Below are 21,701 nucleotides of genomic sequence, written 5' to 3'. Positions count from 1 at the left end.
ACGGCCTCCGTGGTCTGCATGTGTTGTGTGCGTGGAAGATTTACCGGATATGACAGGCGGGCTCTACACATTAAATGTTCACAGTTTTCAAAGGGCCTTTTCTCAGGTTTGGGTAAAACGGTACAATCATTTTAAAATGGTCATATTATCTCCTTCAAATATTTTCCAATTTCATTGAATGATGCATCATATGAAAGCTTACATTCTGTACTTTAATAATCTGTAAAATAAATAAATAAATAATAATAATAATAATACTCTGGTCGAAATGAGGGCCTTTTTGCCAGATCCAGTCACATATAAAAAAATACAAATAACACGCAAGCACTTTTAATTGGTTAACAACTAATTAAAGCATTTTGGAATGATGGCGATTAAAAAAAAGCTTCTAAATCCATTTTTTTCTGAAAAACCTATGTTTCTATGTCAGTGGTGCTCAACCTTTTTCATGTCAAGTACACCCAGAATTATCTCTATTGGGCCCACGGACCCCCATCTCAAAATATGTAGTTCCAGGGACCCCTCCCCCAGAAGCAAATATTTTAGTTAAAAATGTTTGTTGTCATTGGATAATACATGGTGTTGGTACCATTAGGAGAGATAACATGGTGTTGGTACCATTAGGAGAGATAACATGGTGTTGGTACCATTAGGAGAGATAACATGATGTTGGTACCATTAGGAGAGATAACATGGTGTTGGTACCATTAGGAGAGATAACATGATGTTGGTACCATTAGGAGAGATAACATGATGTTGGTACCATTAGGAGAGATAACATGGTGTTGGTACCATTAGGAGAGATAACATGGTGTTGGTACCATTAGGAGAGATAACATGGTGTTGGTACCATTAGGAGAGATAACATGGTGTTGGTACCATTAGGAGAGATAACATGATGTTGGTACCATTAGGAGAGATAACATGGTGTTGGTACCATTAGGATAGATAACATGGTGTTGGTACCATTAGGAGAGATAACATGATGTTGGTACCATTAGGAGAGATAACATGGTGTTGGTACCATTAGATATAACATGATGTTGGTACCATTAGGATAGATAACATGGTGTTGGTACCATTAGGAGAGATAACATGATGTTGGTACCATTAGGAGAGATAACATGATGTTGGTACCATTAGGAGAGATAACATGATGTTCGTACCATTAGGAGAGATAACATGATGTTGGTACCATTAGGAGAGATAACATGGTGTTGGTACCAATAGGAGAGATAACATGGTGTTGGTACCATTAGGAGAGATAACATGATGTTGGTACCATTAGGAGAGATAACATGATGTTGGTACCATTAGGAGAGATAACATGGTGTTGATACCATTAGGAGAGATAACATGGTGTTGGTACCATTAGGAGAGATAACATGATGTTGGTACCATTAGGAGAGATAACATGGTGTTGGTACCATTAGGAGAGATAACATGATGTTGGTGCCATTAGGAGAGATAACATGGTGTTGGTACCATTAGGAGAGATAACATGGTGTTGGTACCATTAGGAGAGATAACATGATGTTGGTACCATTAGGAGAGATAACATGGTGTTGATACCATTAGGAGAGATAACATGATGTTGGTACCATTAGGAGAGATAACATGGTGTTGATACCATTAGGAGAGATAACATGATGTTGGTACCATTAGGAGAGATAACATGGTGTTGGTACCATTAGGAGAGATAACATGGTGTTGGTACCATTAGGAGAGATAACATGATGTTGGTACCATTAGGAGAGATAACATGGTGTTGGTACCATTAGAGATAACATGATGTTGGTACCATTAGGAGAGATAACATGGTGTTGGTACCATTAGGAGAGATAACATGGTGTTGGTACCATTAGGAGAGATAACATGATGTTGGTACCATTAGGAGAGATAACATGATGTTGGTACCATTAGAGATAACATGGTGTTGGTACCATTAGGAGAGATAACATGATGTTGGTACCATTAGGAGAGATAACATGGTGTTGGTACCATTAGGAGAGATAACATGATGTTGGTCCCATTAGGAGAGATAACATGATGTTGGTACCATTAGGAGAGATAGCATGGTGTTGGTACCATTAGGAGAGATAACATGGTGTTGGTACCATTAGGAGAGATAACATGATGTTGGTACCATTAGGAGATAACATGATGTTGGTACCATTAGAGATAACATGGTGTTGGTACCATTAGGAGAGATAACATGATGTTGGTACCATTAGGAGAGATAACATGGTGTTGGTACCATTAGGAGAGAACACATGATGTTGGTCCCATTAGGATTGATAACATGATGTTGGTACCATTAGGAGAGATAGCATGGTGTTGGTACCATTAGGAGAGATAACATGGTGTTGGTACCATTAGGAGAGATAACATGATGTTGGTACCATTAGGAAAGATAGCATGATGTTGGTACCATTAGGAGAGACAACATGATGTTGGTACCATTAGGAGAGATAACATGGTGTTGGTACCATTAGGAGAGATAACATGGTGCTGGTACCATTAGGAGAGATAACATGGTGTTGGTACCATTAGGAGAGATAACATGGTGTTGGTACCATTAGGAGAGATAACATGATGTTGGTACCATTAGGAGAGATAACATGGTGTTGGTACCATTAGGAGAGATAACATGGTGTTGGTACCGTTAGGAGAGATAACATGATGTTGGTACCATTAGGAGAGATAACATGGTGTTGGTACCATTAGGAGAGAACACATGATGTTGGTCCCATTAGGAGAGATAACATGATGTTGGTACCATTAGGAGAGATAGCATGGTGTTGGTACCATTAGGAGAGATAACATGGTGTTGGTACCATTAGGAGAGATAGCATGATGTTGGTACCATTAGGAGAGACAACATGATGTTGGTACCATTAGGAGAGATAACATGGTGTTGGTACCATTAGGAGAGATAACATGGTGTTGGTACCATTAGGAGAGATAACATGGTGTTGGTACCATTATGAGAGATAACATGATGTTGGTACCATTAGGAGAGATAACATGGTGTTGGTACCATTAGGAGAGATAACATGGTGTTGGTACCATTAGGAGAGATAACATGGTGTTGGTACCATTAGGAGAGATAACATGGTGTTGGTACCATTAGGAGAGATAACATGATGTTGGTACCATTAGGAGAGATAACATGATGTTGGTACCATTAGGAGAGATAACATGATGTTGGTACCATTAGGAGAGATAACATGATGTTGGTACCATTAGGAGAGATAACATGATGTTGGTACCATTAGGAGAGATAACATGATGTTGGTACCATTAGGAGAGATAACATGGTGTTGGTACCATTAGGAGAGATAACATGGTGTTGGTACCATTAGGAGAGATAACATGGTGTTGGTACCATTAGGAGAGATAACATGGTGTTGGTACCATTAGGAGAGATAACATGGTGTTGGTACCATTAGGAGAGATAACATGGTGTTGGTACCATTAGGAGAGATAACATGATGTTGGTACCATTAGGAGAGATAACATGGTGTTGGTACCATTAGGAGAGATAACATAGTGTTGGTACCATTAGGAGAGATAACATGATGTTGGTACCATTAGAGATAACATGGTGTTGGTACCATTAGGAGAGATAACATGATGTTGGTGCCATTAGAGATAACATGGTGTTGGTACCATTAGGAGAGATAACATGGTGTTGGTACCATTAGGAGAGATAACATGATGTTGGTACCATTAGGAGAGATAACATGATGTTGGTACCATTAGGAGAGATAACATGATGTTGGTACCATTAGGAGAGATAACATGATGTTGGTACCATTAGGAGAGATAACATGATGTTGGTACCATTAGGAGAGATAACATGATGTTGGTACCATTAGGAGAGATAACATGGTGTTGGTACCATTAGGAGAGATAACATGGTGTTGGTACCATTAGGAGAGATAACATGGTGTTGGTACCATTAGGAGAGATAACATGGTGTTGGTACCATTAGGAGAGATAACATGGTGTTGGTACCATTAGGAGAGATAACATGGTGTTGGTACCATTAGGAGAGATAACATGATGTTGGTACCATTAGGAGAGATAACATGGTGTTGGTACCATTAGGAGAGATAACATAGTGTTGGTACCATTAGGAGAGATAACATGATGTTGGTACCATTAGAGATAACATGGTGTTGGTACCATTAGGAGAGATAACATGATGTTGGTGCCATTAGAGATAACATGGTGTTGGTACCATTAGGAGAGATAACATGGTGTTGGTACCATTAGAGATAACATGGTGTTGGTACCATTAGGAGAGATAACATGGTGTTGGTACCATTAGAGATAACATGGTGTTGGTACCATTAGGAGAGATAACATGGTGTTGGTACCATTAGGAGAGATAACATGGTGTTGGTACCATTAGGAGAGATAACATGGTGTTGGTACCATTAGGAGAGATAACATGATGTTGGTACCATTAGAGATAACATGGTGTTGGTACCATTAGGAGAGATAACATGATGTTGGTACCATTAGAGATAACATAGTGTTGGTACCATTAGGAGAGATAACATGGTGTTGGTACCATTAGAGATAACATGATGTTGGTACCATTAGGAGAGATAACATGGTGTTGGTACCATTAGAGATAACATGGTGTTGGTACCATTAGGAGAGATAACAGACTTCTAGTAAATTAAGTAACATGTTTAACCACAATGTAACTCTTGAGTCTATATGAAATTGGGCCCCCATGACATTTCATATGGTTTACTGATGATCCTAGATGTCTATTTCTATATTCTACTGCAGGGTTCCCCAATAGGTGGCCGGCGGGCCATTTGCGGCCCGCGGAGCGCCCCCTTGTGGCCCCTGGAAGATGTTTTTTTTTTTTTTTAGGGGGTCCCAGATATAAATGGCATTACATGGGGGTCAGTAGCCTATGCATGTCAAACTGGGCATCCTTTTCAAATGGGGTCTTGCCCTGGAAATGTATTTTCAGGGCAATACCTCGACCTCGTGCGTGCAGACTCGGCCCCCAGCCTGGTACCCTAGTCAAAATATGGCCCTTGAGGAAAATTAATTGGGGAACCCTGTTCTACTGTTAGACAGATGTTAGGTTCTTATGATCCTAGATGACCCTATGTATGATGTATGATCTCTATGTATGTGATGTATCACCATGTGTTGTTCTATTGTTCTATTTCTATGTATGTGATGTATCACCATGTGTTGTTCTATTTCAATGTATGTGATGCATCACCATGTGTTGTTCTATTGTTCTATTTCTATGTATGTGATGTATCACCATGTGTTGTTCTATTGTTCTATGTATGTGATGTATCACCATGTGTTGTTCTATTTCTATGTATGTGATGTATCACCATGTGTTGTTCTATTTCTATGTATGTGATGTATCACCATGTGTTGTTCTATTGTTCTATTTCTATGTATGTGATGTATCACCATGTGTTGTTCTATTGTTCTATTTCTATGTATGTGATGTATCACCATGTGTTGTTCTATTGTTCTATTTCTATGTATGTGATGTATCACCATGTGTTGTTCTATTGTTCTATTTCTATGTATGTGATGTATCACCATGTGTTGTTCTATTGTTCTATTTCTATGTATGTGATGTATCACCATGTGTTGTTCTATTGTTCTATCTCTATGTATGTGATGTATCACCATGTGTTGTTCTATTGTTCTATTTCTATGTATGTGATGTATCACCATGTGTTGTTCTATTGTTCTATCTCTATGTATGTGATGTATCACCATGTGTTGTTCTATTGTTCTATTTCTATGCATGTGATGTATCACCATGTGTTGTTCTATTGTTCTATTTCTATGTATGTGATGTATCACCATGTGTTGTTCTATTGTTCTATTTCTATGTATGTGATGTATCACCATGTGTTGTTCTATTGTTCTATTTCTATGTATGTGATGTATCACCATGTGTTGTTCTATTGTTCTATTTCTATGTATGTGATGTATCACCATGTGTTGTTCTATTGTTCTATTTCTATGTATGTGATGTATCACCATGTGTTGTTCTATTTACTGTAAATCTCTCTGGATTAAGAGAAAACACACACACACACACACACACACACACACACACACACACAGAAACACTCAGATGTAAAAATATCATTTATTTTGCCGTCTGTACAAACAAAGTGAAATCCCAACGCTCTGCTTTGAACATGTAAAAAATACGACTTAATACTTTTTGTTGTGTGTGTTTTGTTTTTGTTTTGTTTGTATTTCTATATAAATAGAGCGTTTTGGCATCCAATCAACTCCAAGCTGCAAAACTCAATGTCCAGAGATAGTAAACTGTAACAGTAGAAGCTAACAGTTAGCAGCTAACTGTAACAGTAGAAGCTAGCTGCAGCTAACAGCTAACTGTAACAGTAGAAGCTAACAGCTAGCAGCTAGCAGCTAACAGCTAACAGCTAGCAGCTAGCAGCTAGCAGCTAACTGTAACAGTAGAAGCTAACAGTTAGCAGCTAACTGTAACAGTAGAAGCTAGCTGCAGCTAACAGCTAACTGTAACAGTAGAAGCTAACAGCTAGCAGCTAACTGTAACAGTAGAAGCTAACAGCTAGCAGCTAGCAGCTAACAGCTAACAGCTAGCAGCTAGCAGGTTGCAGCTAGCAGCTAACTGTAACAGTAGAAACTCTGTTATTATTTGTTGTGTTATTATTTTAATACCGTTAGACAAATTAACACTCTTCTGGAAGCCAGCCAGTTGTGAGTAGAACACACACACATGCACGTGCGCGGAGACACACACACACACACACACACACACACACACACACACACACACACACACGGGCACGCACGCACGTACACACACAGGCACGCACGCACGTGCACACACACACACACACACACACACACACACACACACACGCACGCACGCATTTGTATTATTGTGAGAAGGGCGTCGTTTTAGGAGGGCAATTTCCATGAATCGCATTTTAACCAGTCACTAACAACACATGTACAGTAGTCCCTTCTGCTCTAGAGGGTCTGGATCAACACAGGTCTCCTCCAGGTCTGCTCCAGAGGGGCGCAACAACGCAAGCGTAAAAAAAAAAAGCTAAACAGAATCAAGGTCTGGTGAGTCGCGGGGGGGTGTGTGCACGTAACGAGCACGCACGCAACAAATTCACGGGACCGTGCTCACGTAAAAATACGCTTGCGTTGCCGCACCAGGACTGCTCCGCGCCAAAAAAACGCAGCTCTCGTCGAAAATGAACTATAGTCGCGTCACGTTTTGAAAGGCCCCTTTATTCTGTGTACGACTGAAGGCTTCTTAATCCCAATCTGATTCTCCGCAGGCAAGACATGTCTTCCGCCAACCAACCAACCGGAAGACAGTACTCTAACCGGGGCGGAAGACAGTACTCTAACCGGGGCGGAAGACAGTACTCTAACCGGGGCGGAAGACAGTACTCTAACCGGGGCGGAAGACAGTACTCTAACCGGGGCGGAAGACAGTACTCTAACCGGGAGAGTCCGTAAACGTCCCGTAGCGTATAGGACAGTTAGCGATACATTCGTCAGGTTTCATTCCATCTCTCCTACGTTGGTTTCATTCCATCTCTCCTACGTTGCAACCTGAGTTCATATGCATTGTTTGTGCCTCTAATTGGTATGGCTTTTTTTTATTAAAAAAAAGGGGCGAATTAGCATATGATCTTAACGAGACGAGGTCGGAGCGTTAGCATAATTATGGTCTTAACGAGCGGTAACGAGGCGGCGTACAGTCACCGTTTGGACTTGTCTGTGTTTATGACGTGCTGGCAGAACGTGTGGAAGTTTTGCATAGATAGAACACTTAATGTTTTCAACGCTTTCTAAGAACCCAATACGGTTTTAAACCCATTTTCTAGGACCCAGAACTGATTACTACAAATGTCTTCTAAGGACCCAGAACTGATTACTACAAATGTCTTCTAAGGACCCAGAACTGATTACTACAAATGTCTTCTAAAATCATGACAGATTTCTGAAAAACCCTGTGTTTCTATTTGTGGTTCTGAAACTATGTCACGTCAAGGACCCCCAAAAATCATATGTAATCGGCCTCTAATGTTCAGATGTTTTATAACACTTCATGTTTTCGATGCTTTCTAAGAACGCTAATACGTTTAAACTGCTATAGATATCTACAGTTTATAGACATTATCGCTGTAGATATCTACCGTTTATAGACATTATCGCTATAGATATCTACCGTTTATAGACATTATCGCTATAGATATCTACCGTTTATAGACATTATCGCTGTAGATATCTACCGTTTATAGACATTATCGCTATAAATATCTACCGTTTATAGACATTATCGCTATAGATATCTACCGTTTATAGACATTATCGCTGTAGATATCTACCGTTTATAGACATTATCGCTATAGATATCTACAGTTTATAGACATTATCGCTGTAGATATCTACCGTTTATAGACGTTATCGCTATAGATATCTAGCCTGGCGCGGCCAGACTCATAGCGAGGGTTCACTGATGTTTCCTCCGCGGGGAAGAATCTTCAGTGAATCTCCGCTATGAGGCTGGCCAAGCCAGGCTAATAGATATCTACCGTTTATAGACGTCATCGCTCGCGGTTAAGACGTTTTGGTCAAAATGTTCGTCAGATACACAGAACGAACGCCATGAAAAACAAAACGTTATTTGTCGTTAATCGGGCAGGCTAATTAATCATGCTAATGATGCGTTCGTTGTGCCCTGACGACACACACACACACATGCACGCACGCACACACCGAATTCACCGAAACATGCGCTGATTTACACACTTTTCTTTTCATCTAAAATCATACATAATATAAAGCATACAAATACAAATTAAATAAAGATTACATCACATTCCTGGTTTCAAAACATCTTAATTATTATAAAAGTTTATTTTTTTCATGACTGCTTCTCCCTCTGAGGTTAACCCCTTAAGACCACGAAACCTGGAAGATCCACAAGCATGCGTTGTGAGCTTGTAGATCTGCCCGGCTGTGAGCTTGTAGATCTGCGCGGCTGTGAGCTTGTAGATCTGCGTGGCTGTGACCTTGTAGATCTGTGCGGCTGTGAGCTTGTAGATCTGCTGTGCAACACCAGGTCGTATAAGGTCAGGATTTTAGCCCACAGTGACGGAACAGGACGGGAAGGGTTAACGTTGTTAATGAAAACAAAATAATAATAAAAAAATGGTAGCCTGGAAACCAGACCAATCTGACAGCAAAACAAAAATAGTCTGGAATTGTTTGAATTATGTTTCCTCCCAGAGTTGTGTTCTGTTGTGACGTTTGAATCTGGGTGTAACATAATGTGGCGGGTTAAGACTCACTCCACTAGTCTGACATGTGTGGCTGGTTAAGACTCACTCCACTAGTCTGACATGTGTGGCGGGTTAAAACTCACTCCACTAGTCTGACATGTGTGGATGGTTAAGACTCACTCCACTAGTCCATGTGTGGCGGGTTAAAACTCACTCCACTAGTACATGTGTGGCGGGTTAAAACTCACTCCACCAGTCAATGCGTGGCGGGTTAAAACTCACTCCACTAGTCCATGTGTGGCGGGTTAAAACTCCACTTCACTAGTCTGACATGTGTGGCGGGTTAAAACTCACGCCACTAGTCTGACATGTGTGGTGGGTTAAAACTCACTCCACCAGTCAATGTGGGGCGGGTTAAAACTCACTCCACTAGTCCATGTGTGGCGGGTTAAAACTCACTCCACTAGTCCATGTGTGGCAGGTTAAGACTCACTAAACTAGTCCATGTGTGGCGGGTTAAAACTCACTCCACTAGTCCATGTGTGGCGGGTTAAGACTCACTCAACTAGTTAATGTGTGGCGGGTTAAAACTCACTCCACTAGTCCATGTGTGGTGGGTTAAGACTCACTCCACTAGTCCATGTGTGGCAGGTTAAAACTCACTCCACTAGTCCATGTGTGGCTGGTTAAAACTCACTCCACTAGTCCATGTGTGGCTGGTTAAGACTCACTCCACTAGTACATGTGTGGCTGGTTAAGCCTCACTCCACTAGTCCATGTGTGGCGGGTTAAAACTCACTCCACCAGTCAATGTGTGGCGGGTTAAAACTCACTCCACTAGTACATGTGTGGCTGGTTAAGACTCACTCCACTAGTCCATGTGTGGCGGTTTAAAACTCACTCCACTAGTCCATGTGTGGCGGGTTAAAACTCACTCCACCAGTCAATGTGTGGCGGGTTAAAACTCACTACACTAGTCCATGTGTGGCAGGTTAAGACTCACTCAACTAGTCTGTGTGTGGCGGGTTAAAACTCACTCCACTAGTCCATGTGTGGCGGGTTAAGACTCACTCAACTAGTTCATGTGTGGCGGGTTAAAACTCACTACACTAGTCCATGTGTGGTGGGTTAAGACTCACTCCACTAGTCCATGTGTGGCAGGTTAAAACTCACTCCACTAGTCCATGTGTGGCTGGTTAAGACTCACTCCACTAGCCCATGTGTGGCGGGTTAAAACTCACTCCACTAGTCCATGTGTGGCTGGTTAAGACTCACTCCACTAGTACATGTGTGGATGGTTAAGCCTCACTCCACTAGTCCATGTGTGGCAGGTTACAACTCACTCCACTAGTCCATGTGTGGCAGGTTAAAACTCACTCCACTAGTCCATGTGTGGCAGGTTAAAACTCACTCCACTAGTCCATGTGTGGCAGGTTAAAACTCACTCCACTAGTCCATGTGTGGCAGGTTCAAACTCATTCCGTGGCCTATACGAGGCCTCAACCAGCTGGATAAGGATCAAATCAAGCAACACATGAGCAACAAAGCCTTTATATCAAAGACATGTATTACCTTTAACTTCACTGTTTAAAGTTAACCAGTATGAACACCTTTCTAGCAAAATCATTGAATAGAAAACCTCGAGGACCCCCTGGGGGTCGGGGACCACTAGCGCAGATCTCAACCAATGGCAACCACTAGCGCAGATCTCAACCAATAAAAAAAAGTGTTGGGGGCGGAGCCGAGGTGAAACCTCGCTCAAAGAGGGGAGTGGCCGACGTCGCAACGCGGAGCGTTGTCGCTCACGGTCTCTTCGAGAAGCGCTTCATCGCTGGTGAGACGCAGACGAGCTGTCAATCAGACGAGCTGTCAATCAGACGAGCTGTCAATCAGAATACCGCCCCGCCTGGTGAAGACCTCACAAGATGATTGGATGGAAAAGTGCATGGTGAGGCAGCAGGCAGCTAATTGGCCGGAATGACCTGCCACTCAAACACAGGCACTTGGAGCACAAGAGCAGCAGTTGTTGTTTTTTGCTCACCGCAAACCGCTAAGCGCTTCCCGCTAACGCTAAGCGCTAACCGCCCACTAACCGCTAAGCGCTAACGCTAAGCGTTAACTGCTAACGCTAAAAACGATTCACAGCTTTGGTCCTACATTCACAATCCCTTCTTTTAAACGTAGAACTGCAGATTAAATAAAAACAAAATAAAATAAAACTTCCTTTGACGTATATGTAGAACTTTACAGTTTCAATAAAATAAAAACACAAGTCCTCTTCTTGCAATTCCCTTTTTTGAGGAGGCTTCCCGTTCGTAGCGGTCACTGCGTGATGCAGCTGTCGCCCATGTCCTGCGCACAGCGTAGCCTGGCCTAGCGTAGCCTAGCGTAGCATCACTGTGTGTTGCAGCGGTCTCCCATGTCCTGCGTGTAGCGTAGCCTAGCCTAGCGTAGCATAACTGTGTGATGCAGCTGTCTCCAGTGTCCTGCGCATAGCGTAGCCTAGCGTAGCCTAACCTAGCCTAGCGTAGCGTAGCATCACTGTGTGATGCAGCTGTCGCACATGTCCTGTGCGTAGCGTAGCCTAGCCTAGCCTAGCTTAGCGTAGCATCACTGTGTGATGCAGCTGTCTCCCATGTCCTGTGCGTAGCGTAGCCTAGCCTAGCGTAGCTTAGCGTAGCATCACTGTGTGATGCAGCTGTCTCCCATGTCCTTTGCGTAGCGTAGCCTAGCCTAGCCTAGCGTAGCTTAGCGTAGCATCACTGTGTGATGCAGCTGTCTCCCATGTCCTGTGCGTAGCGTAGCCTAGCCTAGCCTAGCGTAGCTTAGCGTAGCATCACTGTGTGATGCAGCTGTCTCCCATGTCCTGCGCATAGCGGTCCGACATGCTCCGCCGCAGCTCGTCGATGTCTCGTCTCAGCTGTCCGACCTGCAGCAGTTTGTCCCGCAGACTCCCGCTGTCGTCTCCTCCCTCTGATAGGCCGAGGAGCGCTGCGTTGTCCACGCCCTCCTCCCCGGACACGCCCATGGCTGCGGAGGTCAAATGTCAAGAGAGAGAGAGACAGAGAGAGAGGAATCACAATCACATTTTATTGTCAGAAGTTAAAGCAGTGGTCCGGGGACCCCCAGGGGTTCTTGAGGGAGTTCCAGGAGGTCCCCATGCAGCTAAATGATAGTTTGGAACCAAATGGACCCTTACGGGACTGTGACTCTGAGAGTGTAACACATGGAACCAAATGGACCCTTACGGGACTGTGACTCTGAGAGTGTAACACATGGAACCAAATGGACCCTTACGGGTCTGTGACTCTGAGAGTGTAACACATGGAACCAAATGGACCCTTACGGGACTGTGACTCTGAGAGTGTAACACATGGAACCAAATGGACCCTTACGGGTCTGTGACTCTGAGAGTGTAACACATGGAACCAAATGGACCCTTACGGGTCTGTGACTCTGAGAGTGTAACACATGGAACCAAATGGACCCTTACGGGTCTGTGACTCTGAGAGTGTAACACATGGAACCAAATGGACCCTTACGGGTCTGTGACTCTGAGAGTGTAACACATGGAACCAAATGGACCCTTACGGGTCTGTGACTCTGAGAGTGTAACACATGGAACCAAATGGACCCTTACGGGTCTGTGACTCTGAGAGTGTAACACATGGAACCAAATGGACCCTTACGGGTCTGTGACTCTGAGAGTGTAACACATGGAACCAAATGGACCCTTACGGGTCTGTGACTCTGAGAGTGTAACACATGGAACCAAATGGACCCTTACGGGTCTGTGACTCTGAGAGTGTAACACATGGAACCAAATGGACCCTTACGGGTCTGTGACTATGACTCTGAGAGTGTAACACATGGAACCAAATGGACCCTTATGGGTCTGTAACTCTGAGAGTGTAAAAAAATTGTTCACTCTCAGAGTTAAATTAACTTTGATGATCACATACAGGGGATTATTCTACAGGGGATATTTCTCATGTTATTGTAACAGGCTTAAAAACACATATTGGACGAAAAGAGACAATGAGAGAGTTTTACAACAGAAAGACAGAGACTCAATGTTAACCCTGATGCCTGTCAGTCACAATGTGGGACAGACAGGGTCTCAATTTGAACCCTGATGCCTGTCAGTCACAATGTGGGACAGACAGGGTCTCAATTTGAACACTGATGCCTGCCAGTCACAATGTGGGACAGACAGGGTCTCAATTTGAACACTGATGCCTGTCAGTCACAATGTGGGACAGACAGGGTCTCAATGTGAACACTGATGCCTGTCAGTCACAATGTGGGACAGACAGGGTCTCAATTTGAACACTGATGCCTGTCAGTCACAATGTGGGACAGACAGGGTCTCAATGTGAACACTGATGCCTGTCAGTCACAATGTGGGACAGGGTCTCAATTTGAACCCTGATGCCGGTCAGTCACAATGTGGGACAGGGTCTCAATTTGAACCCTGATGCCTGTCAGTCACAATGTGGGACAGACAGGGTCTCAATTTGAACACTGATGCCTGCCAGTCACAATGTGGGACAGACAGGGTCTCAATTTGAACACTGATGCCTGCCAGTCACAATGTGGGACAGACAGGGTCTCAATTTGAACACTGATGCCTGCCAGTCACAATGTGTAAATAAATGAGGGACTGTCCCACACTAAGGGGGACATCAGGTCACCCTACAACGTCACAGATTTACAGAGTAAAAGAGTGGCCGAAATGAGTTTTTAATGCATCGTTCCTGACGTGTCGTTTTTCCAAAACGATCCCGAGGCTCCAGACAACATCAACGCTGACTGATCAGCTGCACAGATTCTATTTGACAACCCGTTCTTTTCACCCAGTGTCAATTATCTAATGTAGTCCTGGGCGCTACACTTCCTCTGCCAACCTGGGGAGAGCAGCGGACTGACCTCATGCTTCCTTCTATGCATGAGGAGTCCAAGCTGCTTCTTTTCACCTGACAGGGGGGAGTTTCCCCGGCCGGACGTAGCGCATGGAAGGAACACGTTATTCCGACCAGTTCCTTTCCCCTCCATCAGGCGCCTCGGCTGGCCAGGGGGAGGCAGTATAGAGACCAGTTCCTTTCCCCTCAATCAGGCGCCCCGGCTGGCCAGGGGGAGGCAGTATAGAGACCAGTTACCTTTCCCATCCATCAGGCGCCCCAGCCAGAGCCATCTAATAGAAGAGTTGCGACATTGAGGGGTCAGAAACCGAGCGCTGTTCATGCAGCCTGAACTGAGACAAGCTGGAGTTGGAAATACATTGTTTTCAACGAGGGCGGCGCAAATAAGAGCTATTTTAGGCATGTGTGCAACATGACAACTGTTTTAAAGTATTGTACAGTGACAACTAAAGTCTCTTTAATGTTTATGTTGTACTATTACTACAAAACAATCTAAAATAAAGGGATTTAAGATCATTAAAGATGGGCTGTTGCCCTGAGTCCAGTGCATTTCTGCCTGCTTCCGGTCCAGGACTTGTCCCAGTTGGTTGTCCCCATAGGAGAGCCGCCATTGGACTGAAGCCCCATGAAGTGAACGCAGTTTGTGTAACTCTGTCATCTAAGGTCGCATTCACACCTAATACTTCGGTAGACTCGATGCGAATGGGCAGAGAAATTGGGATTCTTGCATATTTAATTTGCTGCGGTTTGCCTTCACACTGTGCTGTCATCATCCGCAGCAATCAATGTGTTCAATTCATAAACTATAGAGCGTCGCAGTCCCGCCTCCTACCCTGGACCAGGAAATGAAATCCAATGCATTATTCTCATAGACATTTCTTAAAGTATTTATTTAAAGACGGTTACGCCGCGGACAAAGCCAACTCGAGTCGTGACAACTCATGACAACACAAACAATATTTTGGACCAAACAAATAATTAGAAAGAAGAAAAAAACAGCAGGTTACAACACTTTTTTTGTTGTTTTTCTTCTTTGTAATTATTTGTTTGGTCCAAAATATTGTTTGTGTTGTCATGAGTTGTCACGACTCGAGTTGGCTTTGTCCGCGGCGTAACCGTCTTTAAATAAATACTTTAAGAAATGTCTATGAGAATAATGCATTGGGTTTCATTTCCTGGTCCAGGGTAGGAGGCGGGACTGCGACGCTCTATAGCTACACAGTGACATCACGCTCTATAGTCTACACAGTGACATCTATGGTGTTAAAGTTATACTCATAACGTGCATGTGTCTTGTGTCTCTCTCTCTCTCTCTCTCTCTACACACTGAGCACAGACAGCAGCGCAAAACGTTTAGATGAAGAAAGTCCCTACTCCCCACACAGTGACAGCACTCCATGTTTACGCACAGACAGAATATTCTGTAGTCTATAATACACAGACTGCAGTGTTTTTATGCGTTTCCTTAAGCAATGGGTTAATGTACTCGTCCTCATTTCGATCAGGGCTTCGGTCTCCTCATTCGACCACATCTATCCACGGTAACGGGACATCTTTGCGCTGCGTAGAATATGCCTTCTCCGTCTCCAACTGTGTTCAGCTCCACACCCGCCACATTGTTTGCTTCATTTCCTTTATTTGCTGCGGATTGCATTCACACCTGCACCGAATCGAAATCAAGTGCGATTGGAAGCGAAGCGAAACGCCCGGTTTTTGGGCGGAGTAGAATGCGGTTCTTTGATGCGCATTAGGATTTGGAACGAGGCTTCACACCAACGTGCAGCAGGATTCATTTTAATCTCAGTAAAGCTTTCTGGTGTGAAGGCGACCTAAGGCTCTGGCCACAGGAAGGCAGTTTAGAGACCAGGATTCTATTTGACTTTGTGACATTTTTGCGAGCGTGCGTTCGTGCGTGCGTGCGTTCGTGCGTGCGTGCGTGCGTGCGTGCGTGCGTGCGTGCATTACACTGTATCCCCAGGAGCAGGCTGATGTTGGGTGTCTGCCCACGTGCGCGCTGGACCAGTACTGAGCACAGAGCCTGGAGGTCCGTCAGACACAGAGACATCTCCTTCAGCAGGGAGCCACTCTCTGCAGCAGGGGGCGCCATTTCACCCCGTCTGTGGTTCTGGAGGGGGGGGGGGGGGGATGATCGATTATTGATATGGAGAAATACCCATAATTTTACACTTATGCTTCCCAAAGTGGGGTCCGACAGACAGACAGACAGACAGACAGGCAGGCAGGCAGGCAGGCAGGCAGGCAGACAGACAGACAGACAGACAGACAGACAGACAGACAGGCAGGCAGGCAGGCAGGCAGGCAGGCAGGCAGGCAGGCAGGCAGGCAGGCAGACAGACAGACAGACAGGCAGGCAGGCAGACAGACAGACAGACAGACAGACAGACAGACAGACAGACAGACAGACAGGTACCTGTCTGTCTTGCAGCTGTTGGGTGACGTCGTTCTGCAGCTGCAGCCTCCTCTCCGTGGCCTGTGACATCATCATGACATCATTATGACATCATCAATATCACTACCACATGTTTGTGCAGGTGGTGTTTTAAGCATTATGTTGAAAAACGCTATTCGTAAAACGTAGGTTTTCCGAGCTCAATTTCACCCCCAAAAAAACCCTGAACTTTTAACATTCAGTAGGTTTACTGTGGTCTGGGGGGGTTTCTGTGGTCTGGGGGGGGGGGGTTTCTGTGGTCTGGGGGGTTTCTGTCGTCTGGGGGGGTTTCTGTGGTCTGGGGGGTTTCTGTGGTCTGGGGGGGTTTCTGTGGTCTGGGGGGTTTCTGTGGTCTGGGGGGGTTTCTGTGGTCTGGGGGGGGGGGGGGTTTCTGTGGTCTGGGGGGTTTCTGTGGTCTGGGGGGGTTTCTGTGGTCTGGGGGGTTTCTGTGGTCTGGGGGGGTTTCTGTGGTCTGGGGGGGTTTCTGTGGTCTGGGGGGGTTTCTGTGGTCTGGGGGGGTTTCTGTGGTCTGGGGGGGTTCTGTGGTCTGGGGGGGGTTCTGTGGTCTGGGGGGTTTCTGTGGTCGGGGGGTTTCTGTGGTCTGGGGGGTTTCTGTGGTCTGGGGGGTTTCTGTGGTCTGGGGGGTTTCTGTGGTCTGGGGGGTTTCTGTGGTCTGGGGGGGTTTCTGTGGTCTGGGGGGTTTTCTGTGGTCTGGGGGGGTTTCTGTGGTCTGGGGGGGTTTCTGTGGTCTGGGGGGTTTTCTGTGGTCTGGGGGGTTTCTGTGGTCTGGGGGGTTTTCTGTGGTCTGGGGGGTTTTCTGTGGTCTGGGGGGGTTTCTGTGGTCTGGGGGGTTTTCTGTGGTCTGGGTGGGTTTCTGTGGTCTGGGGGGTTTTCTGTGGTCTGGGGGGGTTTCTGTGGTCTGGGGGGGTTTCTGTGGTCTGGGGGGTTTCTGTGGTCTGGGGGGGTTTCTGTGGTCTGGGGGGGTTTCTGTGGTCTGGGGGGTTTCTGTGGTCTGGGGGGGGGTTCTGTGGTCTGGGGGGTTTTCTGTGGTCTGGGGGGGGGGGGTTCTGTGGTCTGGGGGGTTTTCTGTGGTCTGGGGGTTTTCTGTGGTCTGGGGGGGGGGGTTCTGTGGTCTGGGGGGTTTTCTGTGGTCTGGGGGGGTTTTCTGTGGTCTGGGGGGTTTTGTTTTCTCGCTCAAACAGGTGCTCTGATATTCCTCCTGACTGTGATGTCACAGCCTGCAAATCCCATATATGTAAATGGGTTCTGCCAGCAGATGTCACCGTTTTCACTGTTTTCATTGCTGCTCAAAAGGCTTCAGAACACACAGAGAAAACCCCAGGCCACAGAAAATCCACTGAATGTAATTTGAACCTATAAAAGAAAAACGAAACATAAAAATAAATGAAAATTAGTCATGAAACCTTTAACGTTTCTGGTGGAGGTAAAACAGAGTGAGCTAAATATACTTAGTTACCTTAAGTTAAGTTAAGGTACCTTAACCCGTTCAGGACGGGAACCCCTTAGTTACCTTAACCTTAAGTTAAGGTACCTTAACCCGTTCAGGACGGGAACCCCTTAGTTACCTTAACCTTAAGTTAAGGTACCTTAACCCGTTCAGGACGGGAACCCCTTAGTTACCTTAACCTTAAGTTAAGGTACCTTAACCCATTCAGGACGGGAACCCCTTAGTTACCTTAAGTTAAGTTAAGGTACCTGAACCCGTTCAGGACGGGAACCCCTTAGTTACCTTAAGTTAAGTTAAGGTACCTTAACCCATTCAGGACGGGAACCCCTTAGTTACCTTAAGTTAAGTTAAGGTACCTTAACCCATTCAGGACGGGAACCCCTTAGTTACCTTAAGTTAAGTTAAGGTACCTTAACCCGTTCAGGACGGGAACCCCTTAGTTACCTTAAGTTAAGTTAAGGTACCTTAACCCGTTCAGGACGGGAACCCCTTAGTTACCTTAAGTTAAGTTAAGGTACCTTAACCCGTTCAGGACGGGAACCCCTTAGTTACCTTAACCTTAAGTTAAGGTACCTTAACCCGTTCAGGACGGGAACCCCTTAGTTACCTTAACCTTAAGTTAAGGTACCTTAACCCGTTCAGGACGGGAACCCCTTAGTTACCTTAAGTTAAGTTAAGGTACCTGAACCCGTTCAGGACGGGAACCCCTTAGTTACCTTAACCTTAAGTTAAGGTACCTTAACCCGTTCAGGACGGGAACCCCTTAGTTACCTTAACCTTAAGTTAAGGTACCTTAACCCGTTCAGGACGGGAACCCCTTAGTTACCTTAACCTTAAGTTAAGGTACCTGAACCCATTCAGGACGGGAACCCCTTAGTTACCTTAACCTTAAGTTAAGGTACCTGAACCCATTCAGGACGGGAACCCCTTAGTTACCTTAACCTTAAGTTAAGGTACCTGAACCCATTCAGGACGGGAACCCCTTAGTTACCTTAACCTTAAGTTAAGGTACCTGAACCCATTCAGGACGGGAACCCCTTAGTTACCTTAACCTTAAGTTAAGGTACCTTAACCCATTCAGGACGGGAACCCCTTAGTTACCTTAACCTTAAGTTAAGGTACCTGAACCCATTCAGGACGGGAACCCCTTAGTTACCTTAACCTTAAGTTAAGGTACCTTAACCCGTTCAGGACGGGAACCCCTTAGTTACCTTAACCTTAAGTTAAGGTACCTTAACCCGTTCAGGACGGGAACCCCTTAGTTACCTTAAGTTAAGTTAAGGTACCTTAACCCGTTCAGGACGGGAACCCCTTAGTTACCTTAAGTTAAGTTAAGGTACCTTAACCCATTCAGGACGGGAACCCCTTAGTTACCTTAACCTTAAGTTAAGGTACCTGAACCCATTCAGGACGGGAACCCCTTAGTTACCTTAACCTTAAGTTAAGGTACCTTAACCCGTTCAGGACGGGAACCCCTTAGTTACCTTAACCTTAAGTTAAGGTACCTTAACCCGTTCAGGACGGGAACCCCTTAGTTACCTTAAGTTAAGTTAAGGTACCTGAACCCGTTCAGGACGGGAACCCCTTAGTTACCTTAACCTTAAGTTAAGGTACCTTAACCCGTTCAGGACGGGAACCCCTTAGTTACCTTAAGTTAAGTTAAGGTACCTGAACCCGTTCAGGACGGGAACCCCTTAGTTACCTTAACCTTAAGTTAAGGTACCTGAACCCGTTCAGGACGGGAACCCCTTAGTTACCTTAACCTTAAGTTAAGGTACCTGAACCCATTCAGGACGGGAACCCCTTAGTTACCTTAACCTTAAGTTAAGGTACCTTAACCCGTTCAGGACGGGAACCCCTTAGTTACCTTAAGTTAAGTTAAGGTACCTTAACCCGTTCAGGACGGGAACCCCTTAGTTACCTTAACCTTAAGTTAAGGTACCTTAACCCATTCAGGACGGGAACCCCTTAGTTACCTTAACCTTAAGTTAAGGTACCTTAACCCATTCAGGACGGGAACCCCTTAGTTACCTTAACCTTAAGTTAAGGTACCTTAACCCGTTCAGGACGGGAACCCCTTAGTTACCTTAACCTTAAGTTAAGGTACCTTAACCCGTTCAGGACGGGAACCCCTTAGTTACCTTAACCTTAAGTTAAGGTACCTTAACCCGTTCAGGACGGGAACCCCTTAGTTACCTTAAGTTAAGTTAAGGTACCTTAACCCGTTCAGGACGGGAACCCCTTAGTTACCTTAACCTTAAGTTAAGGTACCTTAACCCGTTCAGGACGGGAACCCCTTAGTTACCTTAACCTTAAGTTAAGGTACCTTAACCCGTTCAGGACGGGAACCCCTTAGTTACCTTAACCTTAAGTTAAGGTACCTGAACCCATTCAGGACGGGAACCCCTTAGTTACCTTAACCTTAAGTTAAGGTACCTTAACCCGTTCAGGACGGGAACCCCTTAGTTACCTTAACCTTAAGTTAAGGTACCTGAACCCGTTCAGGACGGGAACCCCTTAGTTACCTTAACCTTAAGTTAAGGTACCTTAACCCGTTCAGGACGGGAACCCCTTAGTTACCTTAACCTTAAGTTAAGTTAAGGTACCTTAACCCGTTCAGGACGGGAACCCCTTAGTTACCTTAACCTTAAGTTAAGGTACCTTAACCCGTTCAGGACGGGAACCCCTTAGTTACCTTAACCTTAAGTTAAGGTACCTTAACCCGTTCAGGACGGGAACCCCTTAGTTACCTTAACCTTAAGTTAAGGTACCTGAACCCATTCAGGACGGGAACCCCTTAGTTACCTTAACCTTAAGTTAAGGTACCTTAACCCGTTCAGGACGGGAACCCCTTAGTTACCTTAACCTTAAGTTAAGGTACCTTAACCCGTTCAGGACGGGAACCCCTTAGTTACCTTAAGTTAAGTTAAGGTACCTTAACCCGTTCAGGACGGGAACCCCTTAGTTACCTTAAGTTAAGTTAAGGTACCTTAACCCGTTCAGGACGGGAACCCCTTAGTTACCTTAAGTTAAGTTAAGGTACCTTAACCCGTTCAGGACGGGAACCCCTTAGTTACCTTAACCTTAAGTTAAGGTACCTTAACCCGTTCAGGACGGGAACCCCTTAGTTACCTTAACCTTAAGTTAAGGTACCTTAACCCATTCAGGACGGGAACCCCTTAGTTACCTTAAGTTAAGTTAAGGTACCTTAACCCGTTCAGGACGGGAACCCCTTAGTTACCTTAAGTTAAGTTAAGGTACCTTAACCCGTTCAGGACGGGAACCCCTTAGTTACCTTAAGTTAAGTTAAGGTACCTTAACCCATTCAGGACGGGAACCCCTTAGTTACCTTAACCTTAAGTTAAGGTACCTTAACCCGTTCAGGACGGGAACCCCTTAGTTACCTTAACCTTAAGTTAAGGTACCTTAACCCGTTCAGGACGGGAACCCCTTAGTTACCTTAAGTTAAGTTAAGGTACCTTAACCCATTCAGGACGGGAACCCCTTAGTTACCTTAACCTTAAGTTAAGGTACCTTAACCCGTTCAG

The 21,701-nt window shown here is 45.0% G+C and overlaps 1 protein-coding gene across 1 annotated transcript in view; it reads right to left on the bottom strand.

Moving 5' to 3' along the window:
* Positions 1–10,771: 10,771 nt before the first annotated feature.
* cep85l (centrosomal protein 85L) overlaps positions 10,772–21,701 on the bottom strand; it is a gene marked incomplete at its 5' end in the record, with an annotated part of 36,202 nt that continues 25,272 nt past the window's right edge. The window contains 3 exons of the mRNA XM_079531611.1: positions 10,772–12,344; positions 16,202–16,361; positions 16,668–16,727. Of these exons, the coding sequence (XP_079387737.1) occupies positions 12,151–12,344; positions 16,202–16,361; positions 16,668–16,727 (414 nt within the window). The 3' untranslated portion in view covers positions 10,772–12,150. The remainder of the gene's footprint in view (positions 12,345–16,201; positions 16,362–16,667; positions 16,728–21,701) is intronic.

The sequence above is a fragment of the Electrona antarctica genome (genome assembly GCF_951216825.1).
Source record: "Electrona antarctica genome assembly, contig: scaffold_320, whole genome shotgun sequence".
Classification (NCBI taxonomy): domain Eukaryota; kingdom Metazoa; phylum Chordata; class Actinopteri; order Myctophiformes; family Myctophidae; genus Electrona; species Electrona antarctica.
Note: the sequence above shows the minus strand (reverse complement) of the source record. Positions and strands in the feature narration are given on the sequence as shown.